This window comes from Artibeus jamaicensis, unplaced genomic scaffold (assembly GCF_021234435.1).
Source record: "Artibeus jamaicensis isolate MK-2021 breed Jamaican fruit bat unplaced genomic scaffold, CSHL_Jam_final scaffold_2172, whole genome shotgun sequence".
NCBI lineage: Eukaryota > Metazoa > Chordata > Mammalia > Chiroptera > Phyllostomidae > Artibeus > Artibeus jamaicensis.
In genome coordinates, this window is record NW_026522031.1 from 2,072,836 (window position 1) to 2,097,782 (window position 24,947).

Below are 24,947 nucleotides of genomic sequence, written 5' to 3' on the forward strand. Positions count from 1 at the left end.
CACAATGTGGACTAAGTGAGGCAGTGGGAGTTCAGGTCGGGCAGTTTTAAGGGTATGGGTGGGGGAGAAGTAGAGATAATAAAATTAAAGGTTTCATTCTTTTAAATTACTAAAGTACTTAGCAAACCCAACGTTCCACAAAGAAACTAAAAATCTTTATGCTAGAGGGGGAAAAATGGAATAAGGGTAAATATAAGACAGCTGAATTTAAACAGCATATTAAAGGGGGAACAATCCACAAAGGCAAATTAGGACCTATGATTAGAAACAGGGGAGTGGGAGAAGGACAAGGAGGAGGAGGAGGAGGAGGAGGAAGAAGGTACAGAGAATAAGTAGCATAGACGGTAGGTAGAAAATAGATGGGGGGAGGGCAAGAATAGTATGGGAAATACAGAATCTAAAGAACTTGAGACATGTGGTCATAAACTAAAGGGGGGAATGGCGGGGGAGGGGTGTGCAGGGTGGAGGGGAATGGGACAACTGTAATGGCATAATCAATAAAATATATTTAAATAAACAAAAAAACAACAAAAAGAAAAAAACCAGGACCCCAAATTTAGCTCAATATAACCATTAAAACTACCCAGCAAAAGAAAAATGTCTCAGAGAGTGGGCTCATCATCGGAAGTATGCATGAGATTTAAATGGTATAGCTGATTCTCTTATTTGTGCAATTCTGTATTTGCAATTTGTCTACTCGTTAAATTTACTTGTAACCCCCAAACCAGTACTTGCAATGCTTATGTGAACAAGTGCAGAGGAGCGAGTCCAATGCGTGTTTTGCCAGCTGAGGCTGAACAAGGTGACACCGTGCATTCTTGTTCCAGCTCTCATACTATAAACAAGGGTCCTATGCCAGTGGGCTTTTAAGCGAATGGGCCTCAGCAGACAACAAACAAACAAACAAACAAACAAACAAATAAAACCACCTAGTGGTCAATATATAGAGGCCATCTCTAGCTCATTTATGTAATAGTAACCTGTGGTTGCCCTTCACTAAATCAGTGTTTGCAGAAACTTTACAGAACACAACTACTACACATTAGCCATACCTTCCAGAAACAATGAACCGAAGGGAAAACTAACCTTTCCACTCTGCTACTCATATTCTTCCTACTCTAATGCAAAAATTTCTTGATTAGCAAACCTATCTTTAGTTTTAAACCCCATTCAATCTATCCTATTCCATGGTATAGATATCTTTCTAAAGAAGGTATTTTTAACTTCTGCATGTGTCAGACTTCTGAGAATCTACTGACTCAGATGCTCTCTCTGACAGAAAACTTCAGGGAGGGTTCATGGAACTCGAAGCCCATGTATGGATTGCTGAGGAGTCCAGTGAACTAACTCTTTTACCTTCCGAGATCAGGTGAGATGGGGCTGGTTCAGGGTGCTATGGCCATAGACTGAACTCTGATTTAGAACTCCCAGGTATAATCTTACATTTCATTAGACTGCTGAAAATTGTCCCATTATTTCAAAATTCAAATTCCAAATGGCATAAAAGGCAATAAATGAACTGGGACTATTAACCCTTCAGTTTCTTTGGTAATTTCCCTCATGCATTTCTGTAATGCCATTTTCAAATATAGCTATGCACCCTTATGCTTCTCTGCACAGGCTGATTACAAGGTGTACGTTTATTTCATCAGCAGGCAAAAATTCACTCTTCTACTCTTTTACAGAGGGAAAGTCATCAATCACTCCTTCATTCCACTCTGTAGGCTGATTTTTTTTGTACTATTTGCTCCTTCATGATAGTGCCTATTTAATAAACCGAGAGACCAGTGGAACAGAAAAAAACAAAACAGATTCCAATACATGAAGAAAATTAGGGTAAGATAAAGGCAGCATCTAAAATAAAGATTAACTTTAAAAAATATTTTTATTTATTTATCTTTAGAGGGAAATGAGAGAGGGAGAGAAATATCAATGTATGATTGCCTCTCATGCGTCCCCTCCTGGAAACTGTCCTGCAACCCAGGCCTGTGCCCTGACTGGGAATCGAACTGCGATCCTCTGGTTCATAGGCCCGAGCTCAATCCACTGAGCTACACCAGCCAGGGCTAAAGATTAACTTTTTAATTACTGACATTGGGATAACTGGAACCAATCTATTAAAAAAAGGTGCATCCATACCTGATATAATACATAAGGATAAACTGTACATAGAGCAAAGAATTCAAATGTTGAAAGTAGGAAGGGACAAACCATAAAAGAATGTAAGAAAACAGAGCAAACTCCTTTATAACTATGATGTAAAATCTGGAAACTATAGAAGAAAAATAGTAAATTCAGCTACATAAAATTAAGAGCCATTTTAGATAGCAAAACACACTATAAAAGCAAAACCAAGAGACAAATGCAAACTGGAACAAAATATTTGCAACACATATAACAGGCATATCTTATATAAAGAAAGCTCCTGAAAAATTGAGATCAAGACCAACAACCCAATAAAACAGTGAGCAAAGTACATGAAATGTTAGTTCATAGGAACAGAAATATAAATGGCCTTAAACATATGAAAAGACGGAGTTCAACCTCACTGAGAAAAGCAAGCTCAAACCTGCCACGATAGATTTCATTTACCATACTGATTGAAAACATACTCTGCTGATGAGGTGGAGATAGAAAGGCATCTCAAACACCGCTAGCGGCAGTGTAAAATTAAGTTAGACCTAGGAAGAAAAATTTGAAAGTACCTATAAAAATTACAAATGTCAATTTCTCTCTTTGATCCAGACAAACCTACTTTTGGTATACCATAGTGGTGAACTATAGCTGTGTGTCTCAGTAGTGCATCTCTTTCCACAAACATACCACAATTTGTTTAGCCATCTACCCCTTGGTGGACATTTGGCTTATACTCAGTTTTGGACTATTAGGAGTAAAACTACTAAGAACATTTTTGTACAGAACTCTGGTAAAACCAGTGTTGTTCTCCTTATTCAAAATAGTTAAAAAGATATAATTTTACAGTGCTTTCATGAGAATTTAATTGTATCTTACTGATTATGCTATTATAATTGTCCTGAATTTCCCCCCTTTGCCCCCCTCCATCTAGCACCCTCCACTCCCTCAGGCAATCCCCCTACCATCGTTCATATCCACGGGTCACGTGTGTAAGTTCTTTGGCTGCTCCATTTCCTATATAGTACTTTAAGTCCCCGTGGCTATTCAGTAACTATCTATTTGTACTTTTTAATCCCTTCACCTCTTCACTTATTCTACCCCTTTCCCCTCCCATCTGGCAACCATCTGGTAACTTTCTTTCCTCTCACTGCTTTTAAGAGTCTCTTTTTACCTTCACCCTTTGGCATTCATGTTGTATCTTGGAGTGGACCTCTTTGCATCCATCGTAATTGGGACTCTCTGCCCTTCCTAGACTTACATGTCTATTTCCTTCACCAAATTAGAGAATTTTTCTTTCGCTTTTTCAGACAGATTTCCAATTTCCTGCTCTTTCTCTTCTTCTGCCACCCCTATGAGAATGTTGGACCTCTTAAAGTTGTCCCAGAGGCTGTTTATACTATCCTTTTCTTTTTTTCTTCTTGTTTTGCGTGTTTTTTTCCTGCCTTATGTTCCAAATCATTGATTTGATTTTCAGCCTCATCCACTCTACTTTTGTTTCCCCATAAACTGTTTAATTGGTGTATCCTTCGTTTATGACTGGGTCTTCTTTATGCTGCTGAGGTCCTCACTAAATTCCTTGAGCATCCTTACAACCAGTGTTTTGAAATCTGCATCTGACAGATTGCTTATCTCCATTCTCTTCAGCTCTTTTTCTGGAGTTTGGATCTGTTCTTTCATGTGGGCCATGTTTCCTTGTCTCTTCGTTTTGGCAGCCTCCCTGTGTTGGTTTCTACGTATTAGGTAGAGCGGCTTTGACTCTTGCTTGGTAGTGTGGCCTAATGTAGTAGGTGTCCTGTAGGGCCAGTGGCACTGCCTCCCGTATCACTCAAGCTGTGTGTTCATGGTGTTGCCCTTTCTATGGGCTGAGTGCACCCTCCTCCTGTGGTGGAGCCTTGGTTGCTGTTGGCAGGTCAATGAGAGGGATTTACCCAGACCATTCAGCTGCAAGGTGCTCTGGCCTTGGGCTTTTCTGACAGTGCAGGCCAAGGTCAGCCCCCACTGGTGTTTTGTCTGGGGCACCCTGTCTGAGCTATAAAGCAATCTGAGATGGCTGCTACCTATGGGCTTGGAGACTCCCAGGTGAAGCCAAGCTGTGAATCTAATCTGCTTGCCACTAGAGCTCACTGAAGCCAGTCGTAGCTTGTTTGATGGGATTTAGGAGCAAAGACCAGCCTTCTTATGGAAAAGCAGCTTGGGTGGGCCTGTATATTGGGTGGGGTAGGGTCTTTGGGGATCTCTAAGGTGGGTCAAACAGTGTTAGCCAGGATAATGGAGTCTCAGATATGGCACCAGCTTACTGGCTCTGGGGTAAGGTTTAGAAAAGGGACAATGGCCTCTGCTCACCTTGATGCCAGACACTTCCGTTTCTCCCTCTGTATCACTGGTACCTTTCGAGCTGCCATCCTCGTGCTAGAACTCGGAGGGAGTGAGTCTGGGTAAGTGAGTCCCTGTGTAGATTGTTTAAGAGAAACTGCTTGGGGCTCCAGCAGTTTCTTTTGATTCAATCCCCACTGGCTTTTGTAGCCAGAAGTTGTGGGAATTTATCTTCCTGGCATTGACAACTTGGACTGGGGGAGGCCTGGTATGGCTCTGGGACTCCTCTCTTCCAAGATATCCCACCTAAATTTTTATCCACGTGGGTGTAGGACCAGCCTGTTCCGTGTCTACACTACTCCTATCATTCTGTATGAATGTGGTATCTTTAATTCTGTAATTGTCCTTCAACTTGATTTCATAGTTGTCAGACTTCCATTCACAATTCAATTTCTGATGCTTCTGAGTAATGGTTATTCTATAATTTAGTTGTAAGTTTGATGTGGTTGTGCAAACAGGCGAGCTGTCTGCCTAGGCCACCATCTTGATTGGCAGATGTCCATTTTTAAAAATAGGGTTGTTTGGGGTTCTTTGTGGTAGAGTTGTAGAAATTTCTTAAAATATATTCTTAATATTAACCCCATGTTATATATACGATTTACAAATATTCTTTCCCATTCTGTAGACTGACTTTTCATTCTGTTGAGTGTTCTTTGATTGGTTGGCATAGGTTTTTAAATTTTGTGTAGCCCAATTTCTCTAATTCTACATTGCCTGTGATTTCCAAGAAAACACTGCTAAATCCAATGTTGTGCTGTCTCTGTTTTCTTCTAAGTGTATTAGTTTTAGCTCTTACATTACAGCCTTAATCCATTTGAAATAGCTTTGTATATGGTATAAGGTAAAGGTCCAACTTCACTCTCTGCACATGTATACCCGGTTTTCCAAGCACCACTTGTGGAACTGGCTGTCTTTTCTCCAGAGTGATGTTGGTACCTAGTGAAAGATCCTGTGATCATATATGTGTGAATTTATTTCTGGACTCCCTATTCTATTTCACTGGTCTATATGTTTGTCTATGCCATTATCACAATGATTTGATTACTGTAACTTTGCAGTAAGTTTTGAAACCAGAAAGTGTGAGACCTCCAATTTTACCCTTTTACAAGAATATCTGGTAATTCAGGATTCCTTGAGATTTCACATGAATTTCAGAATGGACTTTTCTATTTCTGTAAAAAAAAAAAAAAAGTGCTACTGAGATCCTGAAAGGGATCCAAAAGTGCCAAACTGTTTCCCAAAGTGGTTGTACCATCGTACAGTTCCACCAACTGTGTATTAAAATCCAGTTAGGCCATATCCTCACCAACACTTAGTCTGGCTAACTTTCATTCTAGCCATTCTAGTAGATGTGCAGTGGTATCTTGTGCCTTTAAATTTGCACTTCCTTAATGACTTATGATATGAGCATATTCTCATGTGTTTATTTGCCATCCATATGTCTTCTTCGGTGAGGTACCTGTTCAAATTCCTTGCCCATTTTTAAATTGAGTTGTTTTCTTGTTACCGAATTCTAAGAGCTCTTTATATATTCTGAATCCATGTTCTTCAACAGATGATTATCAGTCTGTAATTTGTCTTTTTACTCTCTTAACACTGTCTTTTGAAGAGCAGAAACATTTAATTTTGATGAAGTCCAACGTATCAATACAATAGACCCCCTTCTCCATGGTTTCCGTTTTTGAGGTTTCAATTACACATGGTCAGTTGTGGTCTGAAATATTAAATAAGAAGTTCCAGAAATAAACGATTCATAAGTATGAATGTGCAGTGGTTCTGAGTAGGGTGATGAAATCCTGTGCCACCCCACTCCATCCCACTAGTGACATGCATCATTCCTTTGTCCAGTGTATCCACAGTGTACACACTATCTGCCTTTTAGTCACTTAGTAGTCATTGAAGTTATCAGATTGACAGTCAAAGTATCTCAGTGTTTGTGTTCAAGTCACCCTTATAGTGCGTTTTGTACACTGTCACAGTGCCTCCATCATATGGCTCATTTGATCTCATCACACAGGCATTGTATTATTTCACATCATCGCAAGGAGGGTGAGTACAATACAATACGGTACTCTGAGAGAGAGACCACATTCAAGTAACTTTTACTATAGTGTATCGTTGTAACTGTTCTACTTTATTATTGATTATAACTGTTAATCTCTTACTGAGCATAATTTATAAATTAAACTCATCACCAACCACTGGGTTTCTTGGAACATATTCCCCTTGAATAAGGGGAACTACTGCATGTTCATTGTGGATTGTGCTTTTTGTGTCATATTTTAAAAATTATTGCCAAATTCCAGGTCACAAAGATTTTATACTTTGTTTTCCTCTACAAATTTTATAGTTTTGGGTTTAATTCTTACTTTTCATTCCTTCCTGTGCTCATTTTTTTCTTAAAGAAATTTTTGGGGTACCTCCTTCAAGTAGAACCTGGGAGGTAAACTCCTCATTAGAAAGGTCTTTACAGTGTCTCCACTCAGTGTACCAAGCTTGCTAAACTCGCAGTTTAGCTGAGTGACTCAGGCATCTCTCAGCACTCTGTGTATATTATTCTATTGTCTTCTGCCTTCTACAGCTGCCATGAAGAAATCTGGGTTAATCTAATGGAAATTCTTTTATAATTTTTTTCTGTAAGTGCTTTTGAAACAATATTCTTTCATTTTGTTACATCTATACGTATGGATTCAAGTTTACTTATCCAACTTGGGACCTGTGTTTCCAAATCTTTACATTCATGTCTTCTAACATTTCTTTAGATTTTGCTGTTACTTTACTTCTCACTTTCTGGAACTCTTCTTGAGGAACATAATGAAATTGTTCATTCTTTCCTTCAAACCACGTAACTACTCTTTGTATTTTTTATAACTTGTTTTGCTTTACAGAACTCATTAATTCTCCATTCAGCTGGATTTTGTCTTTTTATGTAATGCAATGAATTAAAATTAAAAAATTTTTTTTAAATCTTTGCCCGAGGCCCTCTTTTCATTGTTTTTAGAGAGAGAAGAAGAGGGACAGAGAGAGTAAGAAACAGCAGTGAGAGAGAGAAATACGGACTGGTTGTCTCCTGTACGTGCCCCAATAGGGGATCAAACCCACAACCTTTTGGTGTATGGGACAATGTTCCAACCAACTGAACCACCCAGCCAGGGACCTTTTTATAAAGATTTCAGGCCAGTGCTCAGTCCACTGAGCCACACCAGCAGAGGCTGTAGCTATCTTTACATATTGAAATTTTATTTAAAGTGCTACATCACTACTTCCTCAAATCAGCACCAATGTGTTAATTTTTCCCCTAGTGACAACTGTCTCTTTTGAACTTTCTAGTTTTCCTTTATTCTGTATTGTTTGAACTTTTCTAACTGTATTATGAAAAATTTCAAACATACAAACATTAGAATAGTACAAATAACCTTCAATTTCTCTAATTGATGCAAAATTATTTTTTCATATTTGTTTTTCTTTCTATATATTTTGTTTTCCATCATACCTTTTGACAGTAAGTTCCAAATTAATTGAGACAGAAGTCAGAACAATGGTTACTCTTGAGGGTGGGTACTGAACTGGGGTTGGGGAACACAGGAGAACCCTCTCACGCACCAGACATGTTCTCTATCTTGATCTGCATGGCAGTTACACTTGTAAAAAGTCACTGAACTGGACACTTGAGATTCATATGCTTTAAGTTATATTTCAAAAAAAGAGGGTGGCGGGAGTTGCAGGCATAATGACAACATACCCCTAAGTACTTATGCACGTATTTTCTAATAAAGACATTTTCCTACATAATAACTATTATCACACCTTAAAATTATTAATTCTATAGTAGCATCTAATATTCAGTCAACATTAAAAATTTTCTAAGTCTCAAGAATGCCTTTTATAGCTCTTCCCATCTTAGTCCCAAATCAGGCCACACACTTTATTTAGTTGTTATGCCTCTTTAGTCTTATTTAGCGTAGAATAATACGCAACCTTTTAATCTCCATGACATTGAGGTGGTTTGTCTTAGAAGATGTACACATTCTGATTTTGCTTGTTTCCTCACTGCGCCTAACACCCTGTGTTTCTTGTAAAATGGAAGATACAGAAACTTGACAACTTGCAATCATTTTTAGCAATACTTTATGGGTGATAACTGTTATCCACTGACTTGTTTTGTTCTTGTTAAAAAAATTTTCCCGAATTTTTTGAGGTGATATTGGTTAATAAAAATATACAGGTTTCAGGTGTACAAATCTATGACACGTCACCCGCACATTGTTTTGTGTGTTCACCACTCCGAGTCAAGTCTCCTTTCATCACCATCTACCGCTTCTTTACCCTTTTACCTCCCCTCCCTCCTGCCCCTCCGGTAATCACCACACTGTTAACTGTGTATGTAACTTTTTATTTATTTATTTGGCTTAATCTCTTCACCAAGCTCATCCTCCTCCACTCCGACAGCTGTTGGTCTGTTCTCTGTTATCTATGAGTCTGTCTCAATTTTCTTAGTTTGTTTTGTTCATTAGACTCCACACAGTAAAATAATAAGGTACTTGTCTTTCTCTGACTAGCTTATTTCACTTAGAATAAGATTCTGCAGGTCCATCTAGGCTGTTGCAAAAGGTAAGATTATCTTCTTTTTTAAATTTAAAAACCGCCTGGAAGTTCTATTTTGTTCTTTCTCAGAAGTTTAGCCCAGCTGTTTCTAAATCTTCTAACTCACTGTTAGGCAGTTTCCTTGTGTATTTTATAAACTGGATTTTGAGCTTGTCAGTGGGGCTGTCTCTGTAAATTCCGTGAGACCTAAATGGGCCAGGGAGGATTTGCATTTGCGTTTGCCCTGTTCCGAGTGCTATTAACATTCTAGGAGCAGTTGTTACGTTAATTTCCTGGGTTGAAAACCTCACACCATGGTGAAACCAGATCTATAGTTAAGAGTTCACAGGGTAATCTTTAACCTTCATCTGGAGCCCTGACAAAGACAGACAAGCTTTATTGCTACTTACGCATGTTGGTGAATAAATTTTCTTCCAGTTCACCCTTTTGCTGAAGGTAAAGCTCCTCAAGGCTCAGCTTTATATAAAGATCTGAGTGCCAACTACGTCTGTGACCCTGGCTGAAGGCCTAGTCTTTGTTCCCATACGCTGACCTTCATATCCATCCCTATGTTACACATGGTGAAAAACTGACCCCACTGGGGGTTACTGTAACACAGATGAACAAACTTTCCATGAAGAACCAGCGTTACTACTGATGCCATCTCAGAAAAATAATTAAAAACTACTTTGACTTTAGTTGTATTGGAAAATGAAGTGTTTTTTTGTTAATATCAAAAGCAACCATATACATGATAAAAGTAGTGATATAGGCAGGTGCCATATTTACTAAGTCTAATGACAGTACTTGCTACACTTGAGAATTACAGACCATCCAAATTAATTTCCTTGCTCTAAATGTTACTTACAGAGTACTCTGTTCTAATGGTGACACTAATGATCAACAATTAAAGTTATATAAACAGGAGGAAAAATAAATTCAAACAGAGATTTCTCAAGGGTGAAAAGTGAATCTTATATGATAGATGTTAGACAACAAGCAAGTACTAGTTTAAAAATCTGATCGATTTTGAACTAGTACTTAGACTTCAGTGTCAAATCTGACACTAGACATAATACTATTTATTACAGTTAAGGAACACACTTTGGCACCAAATAATTGTCTTTTCCTCCCTTGTTTGAAATGGATGTTTCAATTTGCATGACCACTGAGTATGAAGTGATAATATATTTCATTTTCAACAACTGGTCTTTCTGAAAAATACAAAGAAAAGGCAACGATGATATTAAAAGCCAACTCACCACTGTCCTCTGTTTGTTGGGCAGGAAGACTCTAACAATAGGTTTCTGTGGTGACTTAGGGTTGCTCCGTGACACATCTGTGGGACTTTGAAAAACTGAAAGAGATGAAGGTAGCACTGAAAGGCTAGAGGAGGAAGAAGATGTAACGGTGTCCGTTGATGCAGAGCTAGAAACAGAAAAATCAGTTCCATTCCCCAGGGATTCCAGTAACTGTTGTTCTCTTTGCTGGAGGGCGTCTAGCTTGCTGGTGTATTCTTCATAGGCCTACAAAATAAAGTAGACTTACACTGAGTCTGGACTTTACCCTGACAGTAACAAATGGAAATACAAAGTTTAAGTCCTTGTTTATAATCTCTTTATAACTTAGCTAATAGGGTTCTAAGTTATGTTATAAAATAAGCACTGAAAAGTACTGTAAATGAACACCTTTACCTTGAAATTGATAAATCTTTTGTTATACTATATTACATTGAGACACTGATACACATATATAAAAGAGATGTCTAGAATATCTATGAGTATTAATAAATGAAAATAGTATAAAACACTATACTATATCAAGGATAAATACCCTCTTCATTAAAATCTTTTTTCTCAAAAAAGTTGTAAACATGTGAAATTTTACACCCCTCTTCCCCTGCTCCAAGAACAAACAAATTGTAAAGCAGATGAGGTATTAGATTTGTCAAAGACAAGAGTCGTGTTCACACTGCCAGAGCTCACCATTACCACCAAAATCTCTTCAACAGGGCTTAGAACAGGGGTGTCAAACTCATTTTCACTGGGGGCCACATCATCCTCACAGTTGCCTTCAAATGGGCCGAATGTAATTTTAGGACTGTATAAGTGTAACTAGTCCTTAACCAGGGGTAAGAAGTTTGGCACTGCCACCTGGCCAGATAAAACAAGGTAGAGGGCAGGATTTGGCCCATGGACCTTGTGTTTGCCACATGCGGGTTAGAAGATGTATAACTGTTATCTTCCTTCTGAAATAGCTATCAGTTAAAATACTTTACTCCTCTCACTATGGATCTCTGATGACCTCCTTCCTCATCAAATATTGCTTAGAGAATAAAATTTTATTTGAAAGGTGGCTCATAAAATGCAGACAAGAAATTCTGGGATCACTGTCCTTTTCTGACTAAGGCTATAAGGTCAAATGACCACATATATCATATTCTAAGCATAAGAAGAATGCTGAAAATGGAATGATATTGAAGGAGATGGAATGAACTGAAATATACATGTCCATGGTTCTTGAATACAGTGGTAATCAACACCGTGGTCCACCATGGTAGTGCACCCAAATAGATGCAGTACTACATTTATGAAAAGCAACAAGGAGAATAAAAGATTTAGAAATGGCAGTACTCATCTCTCAAGTTCATTAATTGACTGCAGAGAAGCAGATGAATGTATTTTTATTGGTATAAATGCTACAGATGACAAATAAAAAATTCTTGATAAAAGAATGAGGAAGGAGGGGGGCCTTAAAACATTTAGATGGATGGAGTAAGAAGGGAGAAGAGGGTACTGTGTACAGGATAAACTGTGTAACAAAATAAGGAGGTAGAAGAACATTGTAAGACATCGGGAAAAATCATCGACTAGTATAGCTGAATGTCATATAATACCTGGGACACAGTAAGGAATCAATACATATTTGTAGAATTTAAATGAAGACTAGAAACAGGCATGAACAATAAGACTAAAAAGTGGGTAAGGGACCACATTGTAGACAATATCATGCTATAAACCCTGAATTTCATTCTAGAAGCAAGAAAGAATTATCAAAGATAGAAGAGAATGAAGGAAAAATTTCATTTCAAAAAAGGCCACTGACTGTACCTGGTGTATTGGATCTTACCATATAATTTAGGGGTGGGGAGAGAAGAAAACACTAAAATGAGCTACTGAGGTAAAGAGCCTTCTTTACAACCTACAAGCTGCCCTACCCTGACTATGAAATGTTTTATTAGCATCCCAAGGCCTAAGAACCAAAATGTTCTGCGCTGTATTCTATATAACTTTTAGTTCCAAGTGCTAATCATTTAAGGGTGGCTCTTTTAATATGATCCATTTATTGAGCCTTCAATAAATAAATAAGTAGAGGTGAAGGGAGAGAGAGGGAGGGAGGGAGAGAGGGAGAGAGAGAGGGAGGGAGGGAGGGAATGTGTGCATGCTTACATGTGCTTGGCAGAGTTTGGGGCTCAGTCTAGAAAAACAACAACCAATGAAATTCCTACCCTTTGAAGATTGTACACATGCAGTCTGATAGACAAAAGTTCCTCCTTCCATAGATCAAATATTATTTACTGAGCAGCACATTCACCACACAAAGTTAGCCTTAGGAAAAGTAATACATGTAAATAATAAAAAAATTTCTGAGTGTTATTTATCAAAATGTTATCCTTAATTTTTGAAAATACACTGTTCCCTTCATGGTGGCTTACAAACAATTATTTCTCAGCATTTATCAGTACCTCTTCCTTTTTCTTAAGCATAAAACATTTACTTATTCTATCTCTCTCCACTGTCACAGCTTAATCTACCAAAGCACGTGTCTACCTTGTTTTGTACCTGGCTTGGCTCATGTCACCCTATTATCCTGGCTGCATTCAGTGTGGATGTTGGTTACTCTTTTAATACTCTTACCTTAAAGTTCTTTATACCTTGCATCTCTGAAGGCACTTATTTTCACACTATCTTCGACATCCAGAGCTATACTAGACAGCTCTTTACAAATGAGTCCCACATGATACTGAGATCTCCATCTGGAACCTCCCACAGCACTACGCACACACACGCGCGCACACACACACACACACACACACACACACACCCCATCTTCGTAAGTTTCCATCTCACTGTCATCTCACTACCCCAGTAACGTGTTCACGGTCAACATTAATCCCTTCAAGTTTCTCAGATTTGGGTCTTTGTTATCTTATTTTCCCTAAAGAATAGTGGCTCTCTATTTTAATAATGCCACTGGTAACACCTTAGATTCTCTGGCTAATTCTCATTCTTTCACCAACTTGCCTGTTAAGTACCAATCTTGGGTAATCTTATAACTCAATTATTCCATTTTTTCTCTCAAGTTTATATATATACACACAATATATTGCTGGAGAATATGATAAAGCTGGGCCAGTTAGATCCACAGTCAATTTATGGAACTTAGTCCTTCATACTACTGCCTGAAAATGTTATTTCTTAATATCATATTAAATTCTTCACAACACTTATTCCAACCTTTTCCATGCTTCTCCAGCTCCTAACTTCATCCCCATTCCAAACCTTTAATTCACTCAGAAAACAGTACCTTCAAATTTACTGAGGATCAAAGCCATCAAATAAAAGCTTCCTCGTCTACTCTAAGCCATTCTCCACATTTTCCCCCATCCTTTTTCTATTCTCAATTTAGTGACAGCATTGGTGTTGACCTGGCACATCTATCCCCCATTTACTCTCATTTCTGTTTTCTCACCCTACAAATGTAAGCCAAGTCCTCCCACACTACGGCACACCTCAACCACTGCCACCAACAAAACTCCCTTTGTTCAAGAGCTTGCAGATAGATACCAGATACTTCTTCATGAGACAGCTTTTCTAAAACCGCATTCTTTCTCAAAATCCTACTTATTTTTCAAAGTCTAACTGGAACCTCTCCTTGGTAAAAATATAAAAGTTACTTTCTGTACAGCTCCTTATGAGTTTTACCAGTCTTCTTTATGTGGCTAGTTTTTCCTCATTTGTGTAGTAATTTTGAGAATTAAAGGAGATAATATAAATAAAAAATTATTAGAGCCTATCATATAGCAAAAACCCAATGAATATTTTTATTAGTAATAGGCAGTACTACTAATTTTTGTTATGGTTATTACTGTATTACTTCTTTGAATTCTTGATGTGATTCTACTAAACTGGGGGCATGAAAATGTTATTCATTTTCAAACTAAAAAATACCCAATATGATTAAGATGACTCCTCCAACTGATCTATAGACTAATGCAATCCTTATCAAAATCTCAGATGGCTTTTTAAAAAAATGGACAAACTGATGTTAAAATTCACATGGAAGGGCAAAGGCTCAGAATAACCAAAGCAATCTTGAACAAGGACAAAGTTGGAGGATTCAGATTTCCTGATTTCAAAAGGTACTACAAAGCTACAGTAATTAAAACACATGGTACTAGAATAAGGACACATATATAGAACAAAACAACAGAGTTAAGAGTCCAGAAATAAAGGCTTACATTCGGGTCAACTGATTTTCTATTATTTTTACTACTTTAGTACAGACATAAAACAAGAACAGATCACTATATCTTCACCTATCTCTGATGTTAATTAATAGTTTTCTTCTGCTCTCTGAACTGTTTGAGTACCTTTTGACCACTTCTGCTGTTATCTTTCCTGTTAAAAGCTTTCTTCAAATATTTCGTTATTCTTAGATGTCCATTCATATTTATGAGTTAAGAACTCTTAAGATGTCAATACTACCCAAAGCAATCTATAGATTTGATGCAATCCCTATCAAATATCCAAGTGTGTTTGCAAAAATGGAAAAAAATCCATCCTAAAATTCATATAGAATCTCAAGGGATTCCAAATACAAAAAAGTTGAAGGTCTTAAACTTCCCGATTTCAACTTAGTTTTCACTACAGTTGTCAAATCAGTGTGGTACTGGCATAAAGTTAGACACATAAACCAATATAGAGAGCCCAGAAATAAATTCTCACATATGTGGTCAAATAACTTTTGACGAGGACATTTATCAAAATTTCCATTCAGTTTCCACCAAGATGGAGGCATAGGTGGAAACACTATGCCTTCTCGCCCAACCAAGTTTAAAAACAACAAAGTTTTAGCAACAAAAAAAACGCAGCCAAACCAAAGAAAATTGAACTCTGCGGAAGTCCAACAACAACAAACCATTCAGCCAGAATGGTAAGAGGGTTGGAGCCAGCAACGGAGCAGGTCAGGCAAAGAAGATCCCCCAACCCAGGCTCACAGGCAGAGAAGAGCAGATCCCAGGTGTGGGGTAGCAAGGGTGGACCTAGTGAAGGTGCAAAGTAGCAGGCTGACCGAGGTCACACATTCGAGCGCAGATAAACCACTGAAGGAGCCAGCAGTGAGACAGACTGCGCAGGCCCCAGCAGCTTTCTGGAAGCAGCAGAGGGGACCACTATTGCTCCCTCTCTGACACTGCCCCCACATACAGCATCACCAACCAGTGACCTGGGTGGCCCCACCCTGGTGAACACTTAAGGCTCCCCTCCTCATACGTAACAGGCACAAATAGACCAAAAATGGCTCAAGAAGAACTCAAAGCCCCAGAGCCCATAACTCTAAGTGATGAAGAAATAGCCAAACTTTCAGATGCACAGTTCAAAACACTGGTGATCAGGATGCTCACAGAACTGGTTGATTTTAGTCACAAATTAGAGGAACAAATGAAGGCTAAACTAATTGAAATGAAGGGAAATGCACAGGAAACTAACAGTGATGGAAAGGAAAACTGTGACTCAAATCAAGGGAGCGGACCAGGAGGAAGAAAAAAAGACCAAACAGAAAAGGATGAAGAAACAAGAATTCAAAAAAAATGAGGAGAGGCTTAGGAACCTCCAGGACAACTTTAAATGCTCCAACTCCGAATTATAGGGGTACCAGCAGGGGAAGAGGAACAGCCACAAGTGGAAAACTTATTTGAACAAATAATAAAAGAGAACTTCCCCAATCTGGCAAAGGCAATAGACTTCCAGGAAATCCAGGAAGCTTAGAGAGTCCCAAAGAAGTTGGACCCAAGAAGGAACACACCAAGGCACATCATCATTACATTAGCCAAGATTAAAATGAAAGAGAGAATCCTAGAAGCAGCAAGAGATAAGGGGACTGTCACCTACAAAGGAGTTCCCATCAGACTGTCAGCTGATTTCTCAAAAGAGACCTTACAGGCAAGAAGGGGCTGGAAAGAAGTATTCCCAGTCATGAAATCCAAAGACCTACAACCAAGATTGCTCTATCCAGCAAAGCTTGCATTTAGAATGGAAGGACAGATAAAGTGCTTCTCAGATAAGATCAAATTCAAGGAGTTCATTAACACCAAGCCCTTATTATATGAAATGTTAAAGGGACTTATCTAAGAAAAAGAAGATAAAAAAGATGAACAGTGAAAGGACAGCAAACTCAGTTAATAACAACCACACCTAAAACAAAAGCAAACTAAGAGGACAGCTAGATCAGGAGCAGAATCATAGAAATAAAGATCACATGGAGGGTTAGCAACAGGGGAGTGGGAGAAGGAGAAGGGGGGAGAATGTACAGAAAATAAGTAGCACAGATGGTAGGCAGAAAATAGATAGGTGGGAGGGCAAGAATAATAGGGGAAATACAGAATCTAAAGAACTTGAGACACGTGTTCATAAACTAAAGGGGGGAATGGTGGAGGAGGGGATGTGCAGGGTGGAGGGAAATGAAGAGGGGGGAAATAGAACTGTAATGGCATAATCAATAAAATATAGTAAAAAAACATTTCCATTCAGTGAGAAAGGTTTTTTCAGCAAATGGCAGTGGGAAAACTGGATATGCACATGCAAAAGCTGGACCTTTACTTTATAGCCTACACAAAAATTAACTCGCAATGGATCAAAGACCTGAACATACAAACTAAAACCACAAAATTCTTAGAAGAAAATGTAAGGAAAGGCTTTATGACAGGCTTATATGACAAGCCTAAAGCCTTAAAGGCTTTAAGGCTTTCCTTAAAACGTAAGGAAAGGCAAACTGAGTTTGGCAATGATTTATTGGATATGATACCAAAGGCACAAGCAACAAGAGGAAAAACAAGTTAATCAAAATAAAAAACTTTTATCACGAATCAAAGGACACTATCAACAGAGTGAAGGGGGAACCCACAGAATAAAATATTTGCAAATTATCTGTCTGATTAGAATTGACATTCAAGATACATATTTGGAATATATAAAAAACTCCTACAACTCAACAATAAAAAACAACCCAATTAAAAAATGGGCAAAAGACCTGAATAGATGTCTCTCCACAGAAGAAATACAAATGGCCAATAAGTACACAGGAAGATATTAGTCATCAGGGAAATGCAAATCAAATTAAAAAAACAGAAAATACATTTTGGCAAGTATATGGAGTCAGTGGAACTCTTGTGTATTGTTAGTAGGAATGTAAAATGCAGCTGCTATTGAAAACAGTATGACAATTTCTTAGAAGATTAAATATATAATTATCACATGATTCAGTCAATCTCACTTGTGGTATTAACCCAAAGAAATAAAAAATCAGACACTCAAACAAGTATTTGTATACTTGTGTTCATAGCAGCTTTATTCACAATAATCAAAAGATAGAAGCAACCAATAACTGATGGTTATCCATTGAGAGATGAACAGATAAACAAAATGTGGGGCAAAGTAGGTTCACAGTTCTGAGTATAAAAAAGAATTTATTCTTATATTATTTATTGTTATATGACTTTTCCAAGTGAACAACCGTCAAGCTACTTTTGCCCCACTCTGTAAACATACAATGGAATATTATTCAATGTTAAATAGGAAGAAAACTTTACACACGATACAGTATGGATGAACACTGAAGACATTATGGTAAGTCAAATAAGCCAATCACAAGACAACAAATATTCTATAATTCCTCGTTATATGAGGTTCATAGTCTAGTCAAATTCATAGAAACAGAAAGGACAACAGTGAGTCTTAGTGGGTAATCAGCAGACCTGGCTTTTTACTGAAGGGACTTCAAACACCAGTACTCACGGGACTCTACCCTGGGTCAACTTTCTGCAGGGAAGAATACTGTCACCTCCAGCTAGGCTCCTCTCTCCATAATGTATCAAAAGATGGGAAGTTCAGTGTCTTAACTCATTTATATGTTTATTATTTGCACTCCCATCCCTTGATTAAAATACAAACTGCTTAAAGATAGAGATTTTTGTTGTTTTATTAAAAAAAATTGTCATATCCCACCCTGGATGGGGGGTTCAGTTGGAACGTTGTCCTGAACACCAAAAAGCTGCGGGGTGCATTTGCAGCAGGGCACCTACCTAGGTTGTAAGTTCAATCCCCAGTCGGGGTGCAGATGGGATTGTGACCAATGTTTTTCTCTAACATTAATGTTTCTTTTCCTTTCTCTCACTCTCAAATCAGTAAACAGATCCTTGGATGAGGATTAAAAAAACCTGCTATATCCTCAGAGCCTAGGAAAGTATAAATGTGAGCAGGCACTCAACATGTATCTGTTGAATTTTTGGCGCACTTAATGTGTCCGGAACTATGCTATTTCATATTTATAAATTCAATTCATCCCTAAATTACCACATGTGTGATATTATTCCCATTTTACCAATGAGGTGAAATATGGAGAGGTTAAGTAACTTGTATGCAGACTAAGGTACGGGTAGGATTAACACATAGGGTCTGTGACTCCATGATTCATGTTAATCACTGTATTATACTGCCTTCTATAAAGAAATTGTATAGTGTTAGTCCCAAAAATAAGAATCTACACGCTAATGATATAACCTATGAGTTATAGTCTGCTTTATGCTGCCCAACTAAGATGTAACTCGAATAATGAAAAGCCTGAAGGATATGTGTGTGGAAGGAGGCAGTGAATCCCTGCTACAGTGAGAAATGATTACTAAGGCAAATGTATTAAATGTCTCCTAGACAGAGAAATGCTTGGCAGAAAAAAACTGCTGGTTAAGTTATTTAATTCTGATTAACAAAGAATTACTATTTTTCCCCAGGACTATTTTCTTCCTTATGATTCCTTTGCTTGTCCTCAGACATACAAGTAAAACAGAAAGCATGGAATATTAGAAAGTAAAGTATTCAGAGGTATGAACTCCAGTCCTGGCGCTGACATTAACTTGCAATGTGCTCTGGAATAAGCCATAAGAGAATAGCATATTAGCAGTTATTTCCAAACTTCCAAATATGTATTAGAAATACAAAATTACTTTCTCAGGAAATACTCAATATTTACCTTGCCCTTTAAAAAGTAATTAGATTACTAACATTAGAAATTTAGTTTAGGAGTTTGTCAATTCATGCCTAAAAATCTCTGGCATCTGAAGGCGAAGGCAAATATTTAGGGTTATGTTCTATCCCTGAATAAATGGCTAGTATTTATAGTGGAGCAGCTTTTATAGAGAGAGACAGGGGAGTGTAGTGGTAAGCAGTATAGGCTGTGGAACCTGGGTGACTTATATAAGGAAACTAACGGCAAGAACGCTTATCTGTGATTAGAACAGTGACTACTACCTCATAGGATTAAGGACAATGACAGTCAAGGCTTTATATAAGAGCTTCAAGGCACTATTAAATAGTTAACCTAAGTAACTTTGAGCTAGTTAAAGATTAAAATTTTACCTACGAGAAAGCAAAAACCAATTTGGGGGCAATCTGATCTGGAAAAAAATAATTTTACAAAATTCTCCCCATTTTTAATATAATAACTAGTTTTCTGACCTCGATTACAGAAGGCTTTCTTCTATTTATTATAGTAAGAGAAACAAGATTGAGAAGCATAATAAAGACAAAGCTACTGTATTCTGCCATCTATAATGCACTCCTGTGTATAAAGCACACCCACATTTCTGGCCCAAACTTTTGAAGAAAAATCATTTTAATTTTTTCATTTAATTTCTCATTTATTTCTATTTAGAAACAAAACCAATTATCATATTCCAGGGAATCATATGGATATCATTATTGCTTTTTAGTTACACTTTTAATGCATAAGCATAAATATTAAAAACATTTATTTAGATATGGAATTAGTACTACCTATGTATAATGTACATCCTTATTTTTCCTTAATATTTGGGCAAAAAGGTGAGCATTATACACAGCGAAATACAGTAGTTCTCTCTTCTCATTATTATTATTTCTTTGTATTGTCACCCAAGGTTGTATTTATTGATTTCCTTCATGTGCCCTGAATGGGGATCAAACCCACAACCTAGGTATGTTCCCTTACTGGGAATTGAACCCATGACCTTTCTGTACATGGGACAATGCTCCAACCAACTGAGTCACACAGACCAGGGCTCTTCCCATTATTTCTAATCCCACCCCCTTAGATAACCAATGTTATACGTACAGTGCTTTTTTAAGTTAATTTTTTTCAAAATTACTACAATGCTCAAAAGCTTACCTCCAGGTATATTGATGGTGGATTATGCTCTCCACCAAATTTGTCCAGTAGTGCCTCTATATGTTCTTGTGTCAATTTAATCATTTGTTTGATATTCCATACCTAAAAAAAATTTTTAAACAATTTAAATAAAAATCATTTAGAGTAGGAATTAGAAATACTTCAACATTTCTATTAAAACATTACAGTAACTGCCAGCAATACTTGAAATTTAGAGCTTAGAAAACTTAGAGATCAGTTAGTATAGTGGTTTTTCCCTTTTATTTAACATTTTACAATATTTTCCAAACTATTAATACAATATATTCTCAATTATAAAAAAACTCAAATACATGAATATTCAGAATAAACAAGAATCTCTTTTTACTTTTCCTACATTCCGGCCTCCCCTGCCAAAAAGGTAAGTGCTGTTTCCAGTTTTGTATGCATCTTTCCACATCTTTTTACTTGAGTAAAAAAACATAAACACACACATAAGGTCTGTCTGCAAAAAGCCCAGCTATTGTTAATATAATGAGAACAGTTTGCTTGATACATAATCTGGTAGGCTAAGGAGAGTGGACTGGAATGTACATGTATGAACAATGATGACTTCACTGTACTAGTCAGTGGGCGCAGCAGGCACTGTTGAGTAAGCACGTGTATTGTGTGGCCATTGCATTTGAAATGACTGGGAAAGTAGAGGTATGAATCTGCATCAAAGTCTGTGTTAAGCTTGAATGTTCCTCTCTGGAAACTACTTGGATGATTTAGAAGGCTTTTGGGTACAATGCAATGAGTGCAGAGCAAATAAAAATGTGCTGCAAATGCTTCAAAGATGGCTGAGAATCTGTTGAAAGTGATCCATGTTCTAGAAGACCCACAACAAGCAGAACACCTGGAAATGTTGAACGTGCATGGGCTGAAGATCGACAACTGACAGTGCAAGAACTAGAAGCTGATCTGGGAATTCCAGAAGCTACCAGGTCTGAGATTTTGACACAGGATCTTGGCAGGAAACGTGTCATGGAGAAATTTGTTCTGCAGCTTCTGCTACCAGAGCAGAAGGAACACCATGATTAAGTTGCTAATGATACTGTGAAAACTGTGCGAGGTCCCAAGGTACCTACTTTGAAGGGGACTGAGGTATCACTGTCCTGCTTACAATGTTTCTTGTATCTCATATCTTCTTCAAAAAATGCCTCTAGGGAGTGTCACACTACATGGCTAGATACTTTCTGCACAGGCTTCGTCACAAATGTAAAAAAATACTTGCATACATGCAGAACAAATACTGTATCTAAAAATATTTTAACATTTGCTTTTTTTCACTGAACAAAATGTCTCAGAACACTTTCCATGTCAATACATATATATTTTATTTCTTTTTAAATGATTATTATGTATGCATCCTCTTAAATGATTATATTAAATACAGTCCTGACTGATGTGGCTCAGTAGGTTGGGCGTTGTCCTACAGACTAGGTCCCTGGCTGGGGGCATGTGAGAAGCAATGGATCAATGCTTCTCTTCCTCTCTTTCTCCCTCCCTTTCCCTTCTCTCTAAAAAATAAATAAAATATTTTTAAAATGATTATATTAAATTTAGATACATTTATCTCATTTCATAATATTGTTATAACACTGCTTATTTCAATGATCTTTAAACTTCACTGGTAAAATAAGGTTAGGTGGACATAAATAACTTTACTTATACACTCCAAAGTACCTAACAAGAGGGAAAATACCTTGAAAGAAAAGCAGAGGAAAATGAAGAGCAAGACCTTGTTTTATCAATGAAATACATTATTGGCAAGGTCTCAAGACATCCATTTATTCAACCAGCCAGCTCACAATTCAGAGGTCCAGTGGTTGTAATATAAGTATGTATTACATATTTATGTTAAGATATATTAAGAAAGCCTATTTTTAATAAAAAATGAGTTGACTTATTTGAATGGTTTAAGAACCTACTTTGCAAATTACATATGTGGCCAAAAATGTATTTAACATAAATATAATACACACTAGAAATTATGGCCTTTAAAACTACTTAAAATTATAACAAAAATTTTGAGAAAATTTAAAAATGTATGAGGGGGAAAAATGAGCAAGAGTTTCAGAACCCCTGGATTATCTAATAATTCCCTTATTAGAGGGCATTTAAATTATTTCACTTTTCTCAACTTCAAAATGTTTCAATGAATAGTTCTGAATTGTCTTTTGGGACAAAGGTCCAAGTTTCCCTTTTATTACTAAAGCAAAAGATTTCTGGACTGAAGGATATGCATATTTAAAAACTGAATAACTATGCCAATGGTCTTCCAAAAGAAAAAAGGTACCAAGTCATATCTTACTCACAAGGTGTACATCCACCCTTTTCCTCAGAATCCCACCAAACTGGGTATCATCGAACTACTAAACATTTGCCAATCTGAGGGGAAAAGGTGATCTTGTTGTTTAATTTGTATTTCCTGGAAAGCTACGTATTTTTCATATTTATCTGCCATTTTAATTTTTTGGAAAATTCTCTATCCATATTCTTTTTCCCTCTATTTTTTCCTTGTTGATTTATAGATACATTTATTCTGGATATTCTGGACATTAATCATTCTCCTACAAATGCTGCAGTCTTTCCTTGTTTTTCACTTTGTACCTCTTCTGTCATATAATGTCTTGCGACTCAAATGTGTGGTTCATAGGCCAGATGCTGCATAACCTGGGAGTTTTTTAGAGTAGCAGAATCTTGGGCCCCATTTCAAACCTACTAAATGTTAACAAAGTAATTCCTATTAAAGTTTGAGAAGTGATTGTAAAATTTTCAAATTTTTGCTTCAATCAGATAATGCAGTATTTTCCTTTATGACTCCTTAGCTACTTCTCAGGTTCGCAAAGAGTAGCAGATGTCTGCTTTCCTCAAGCTACCCCAGGTGATCTTATCCAATCTTGTGGCTTTATGTCAAATGTGGACTGATAAAGCCCAAACTTTAAAGCAAGCTCTGTCACTAATATCTCTACTAAGAAAGCTTAGAGGCATCTCAAACTTCTCATGTTCAAAAACTAACTTCTAACCTACCCTTGAGCCCCCCAAATACTTGTTTTTCCTACAATCTCTTCATCTAAGACAAATTCTCTCTATAGTAAATTCACTGACAACCAAGGCAGAACTGCTTTATAGTAAAAACCTGATATATAAAATTGATTGTTTCAGGTTTATTAACTACTTTGAGACCAGAAACATGTTTTATTCATTTTTTATCCCTTCATCACTTATCCTGGGTTCTCAGTCCTAACAGGTACTCAATTAATGCTGGAGCTAAGATTTAAGCTGTCTTCAGAATAGAATAAGAAAAAAATTACTCCTGTTCAATGATTCTTTCCAACCCAGTAAATTAAGGGCTCTAGTACCCACAGCCTTTTTTTTTTTAAGCTCCACAGATAAAACTCATGTGCAGTTAGGATAAAGAACCACTCCTCTAAGGGATGGGAATCAGAAAAGAAAAATAATTTAAAAGAAAAAATTTTTGAGTTGGGAAATGAGCATGCAACTGATGTGTAGACCAGGGGTGTCAAACTCATTTTTACTGTTGGCCACATAAACCTCATGGTTGCCTTCAAAGGGCCAAATGTAATTTTAGGACTATATAAGTATAACTACTCCTTAACTAGGGGCAAGAAACTTGGTGCTGCTGCCGGGTTGAAACAAGGTGCTAGGCCAGATAAAACAAGGTGGAGGGCCAGATTCAGCCCGCAGGCCTTGTGTTTGCCACCTGCGTTTTATAGTGTGAGCAAGAGGGTGGACTGAAGTGGGGAATAACAAAGGGGAGAAATCAAGCCTCATATCCTCAACAGGAGAGGTTGATTAAATGATCAAGGAGGCATCTGGCTATGAGGAGGTATGAAGCAGGAGATACATCCACAGTACACTAATAAGCAGATCTCCACAGGGGTGAGGGGTGTAGGTTCAGAAGACTCAAGCCCAGGATGTATCAATATTCAGGGTCCAAATATTGACAGGGGTGTCAAAGTCATTTTCACCATGGGCCCAATCAGCCTCATGGCTGCCTTCAAAGGGACGAATATAGAGCTCCTTCCCCCTAGTTAAGGAGCAGTTACTTTCATACAGTCCTAAAATTACAATTGGCCCTTTGAAGGCGACCACAAGGTTGATGTGGCTGGCCCTCGGTGAAAATGAGTTTGATACCCCTGATTTAGAGAACTGGTAAAGAATAGAGATCACAAAAATTGAGAAGAAATAGACACTGAAGTACAAGGAAAACTATTCAGTGAAGAAAATTTATTGGATAAGAATAGAAACAAGAAATAGTGGATAAGCCCTGACTGGCCTAACTCAGTGGAATGAGTGCAGGCCTGCGAACTAAGGGCTCAGGGTTCGAT

At 37.5% G+C, this 24,947-nt stretch overlaps 1 protein-coding gene across 3 annotated transcripts in view; it reads right to left on the reverse strand.

The window, feature by feature from the left end:
- The window catches only part of BRAF (B-Raf proto-oncogene, serine/threonine kinase), a 119,887-nt gene that overhangs the window by 69,464 nt on the left and 25,476 nt on the right, over positions 1–24,947 (reverse strand). For all 3 annotated transcript variants that reach the window (XM_037138857.2, XM_037138869.2, XM_037138880.2), the window contains exons 2-3: positions 20,572–20,673; positions 10,356–10,619 (exon numbers count right to left, since the gene is read on the reverse strand). In XM_037138857.2, the coding sequence (XP_036994752.1) occupies positions 10,356–10,619; positions 20,572–20,673 (366 nt within the window). The remainder of the gene's footprint in view (positions 1–10,355; positions 10,620–20,571; positions 20,674–24,947) is intronic.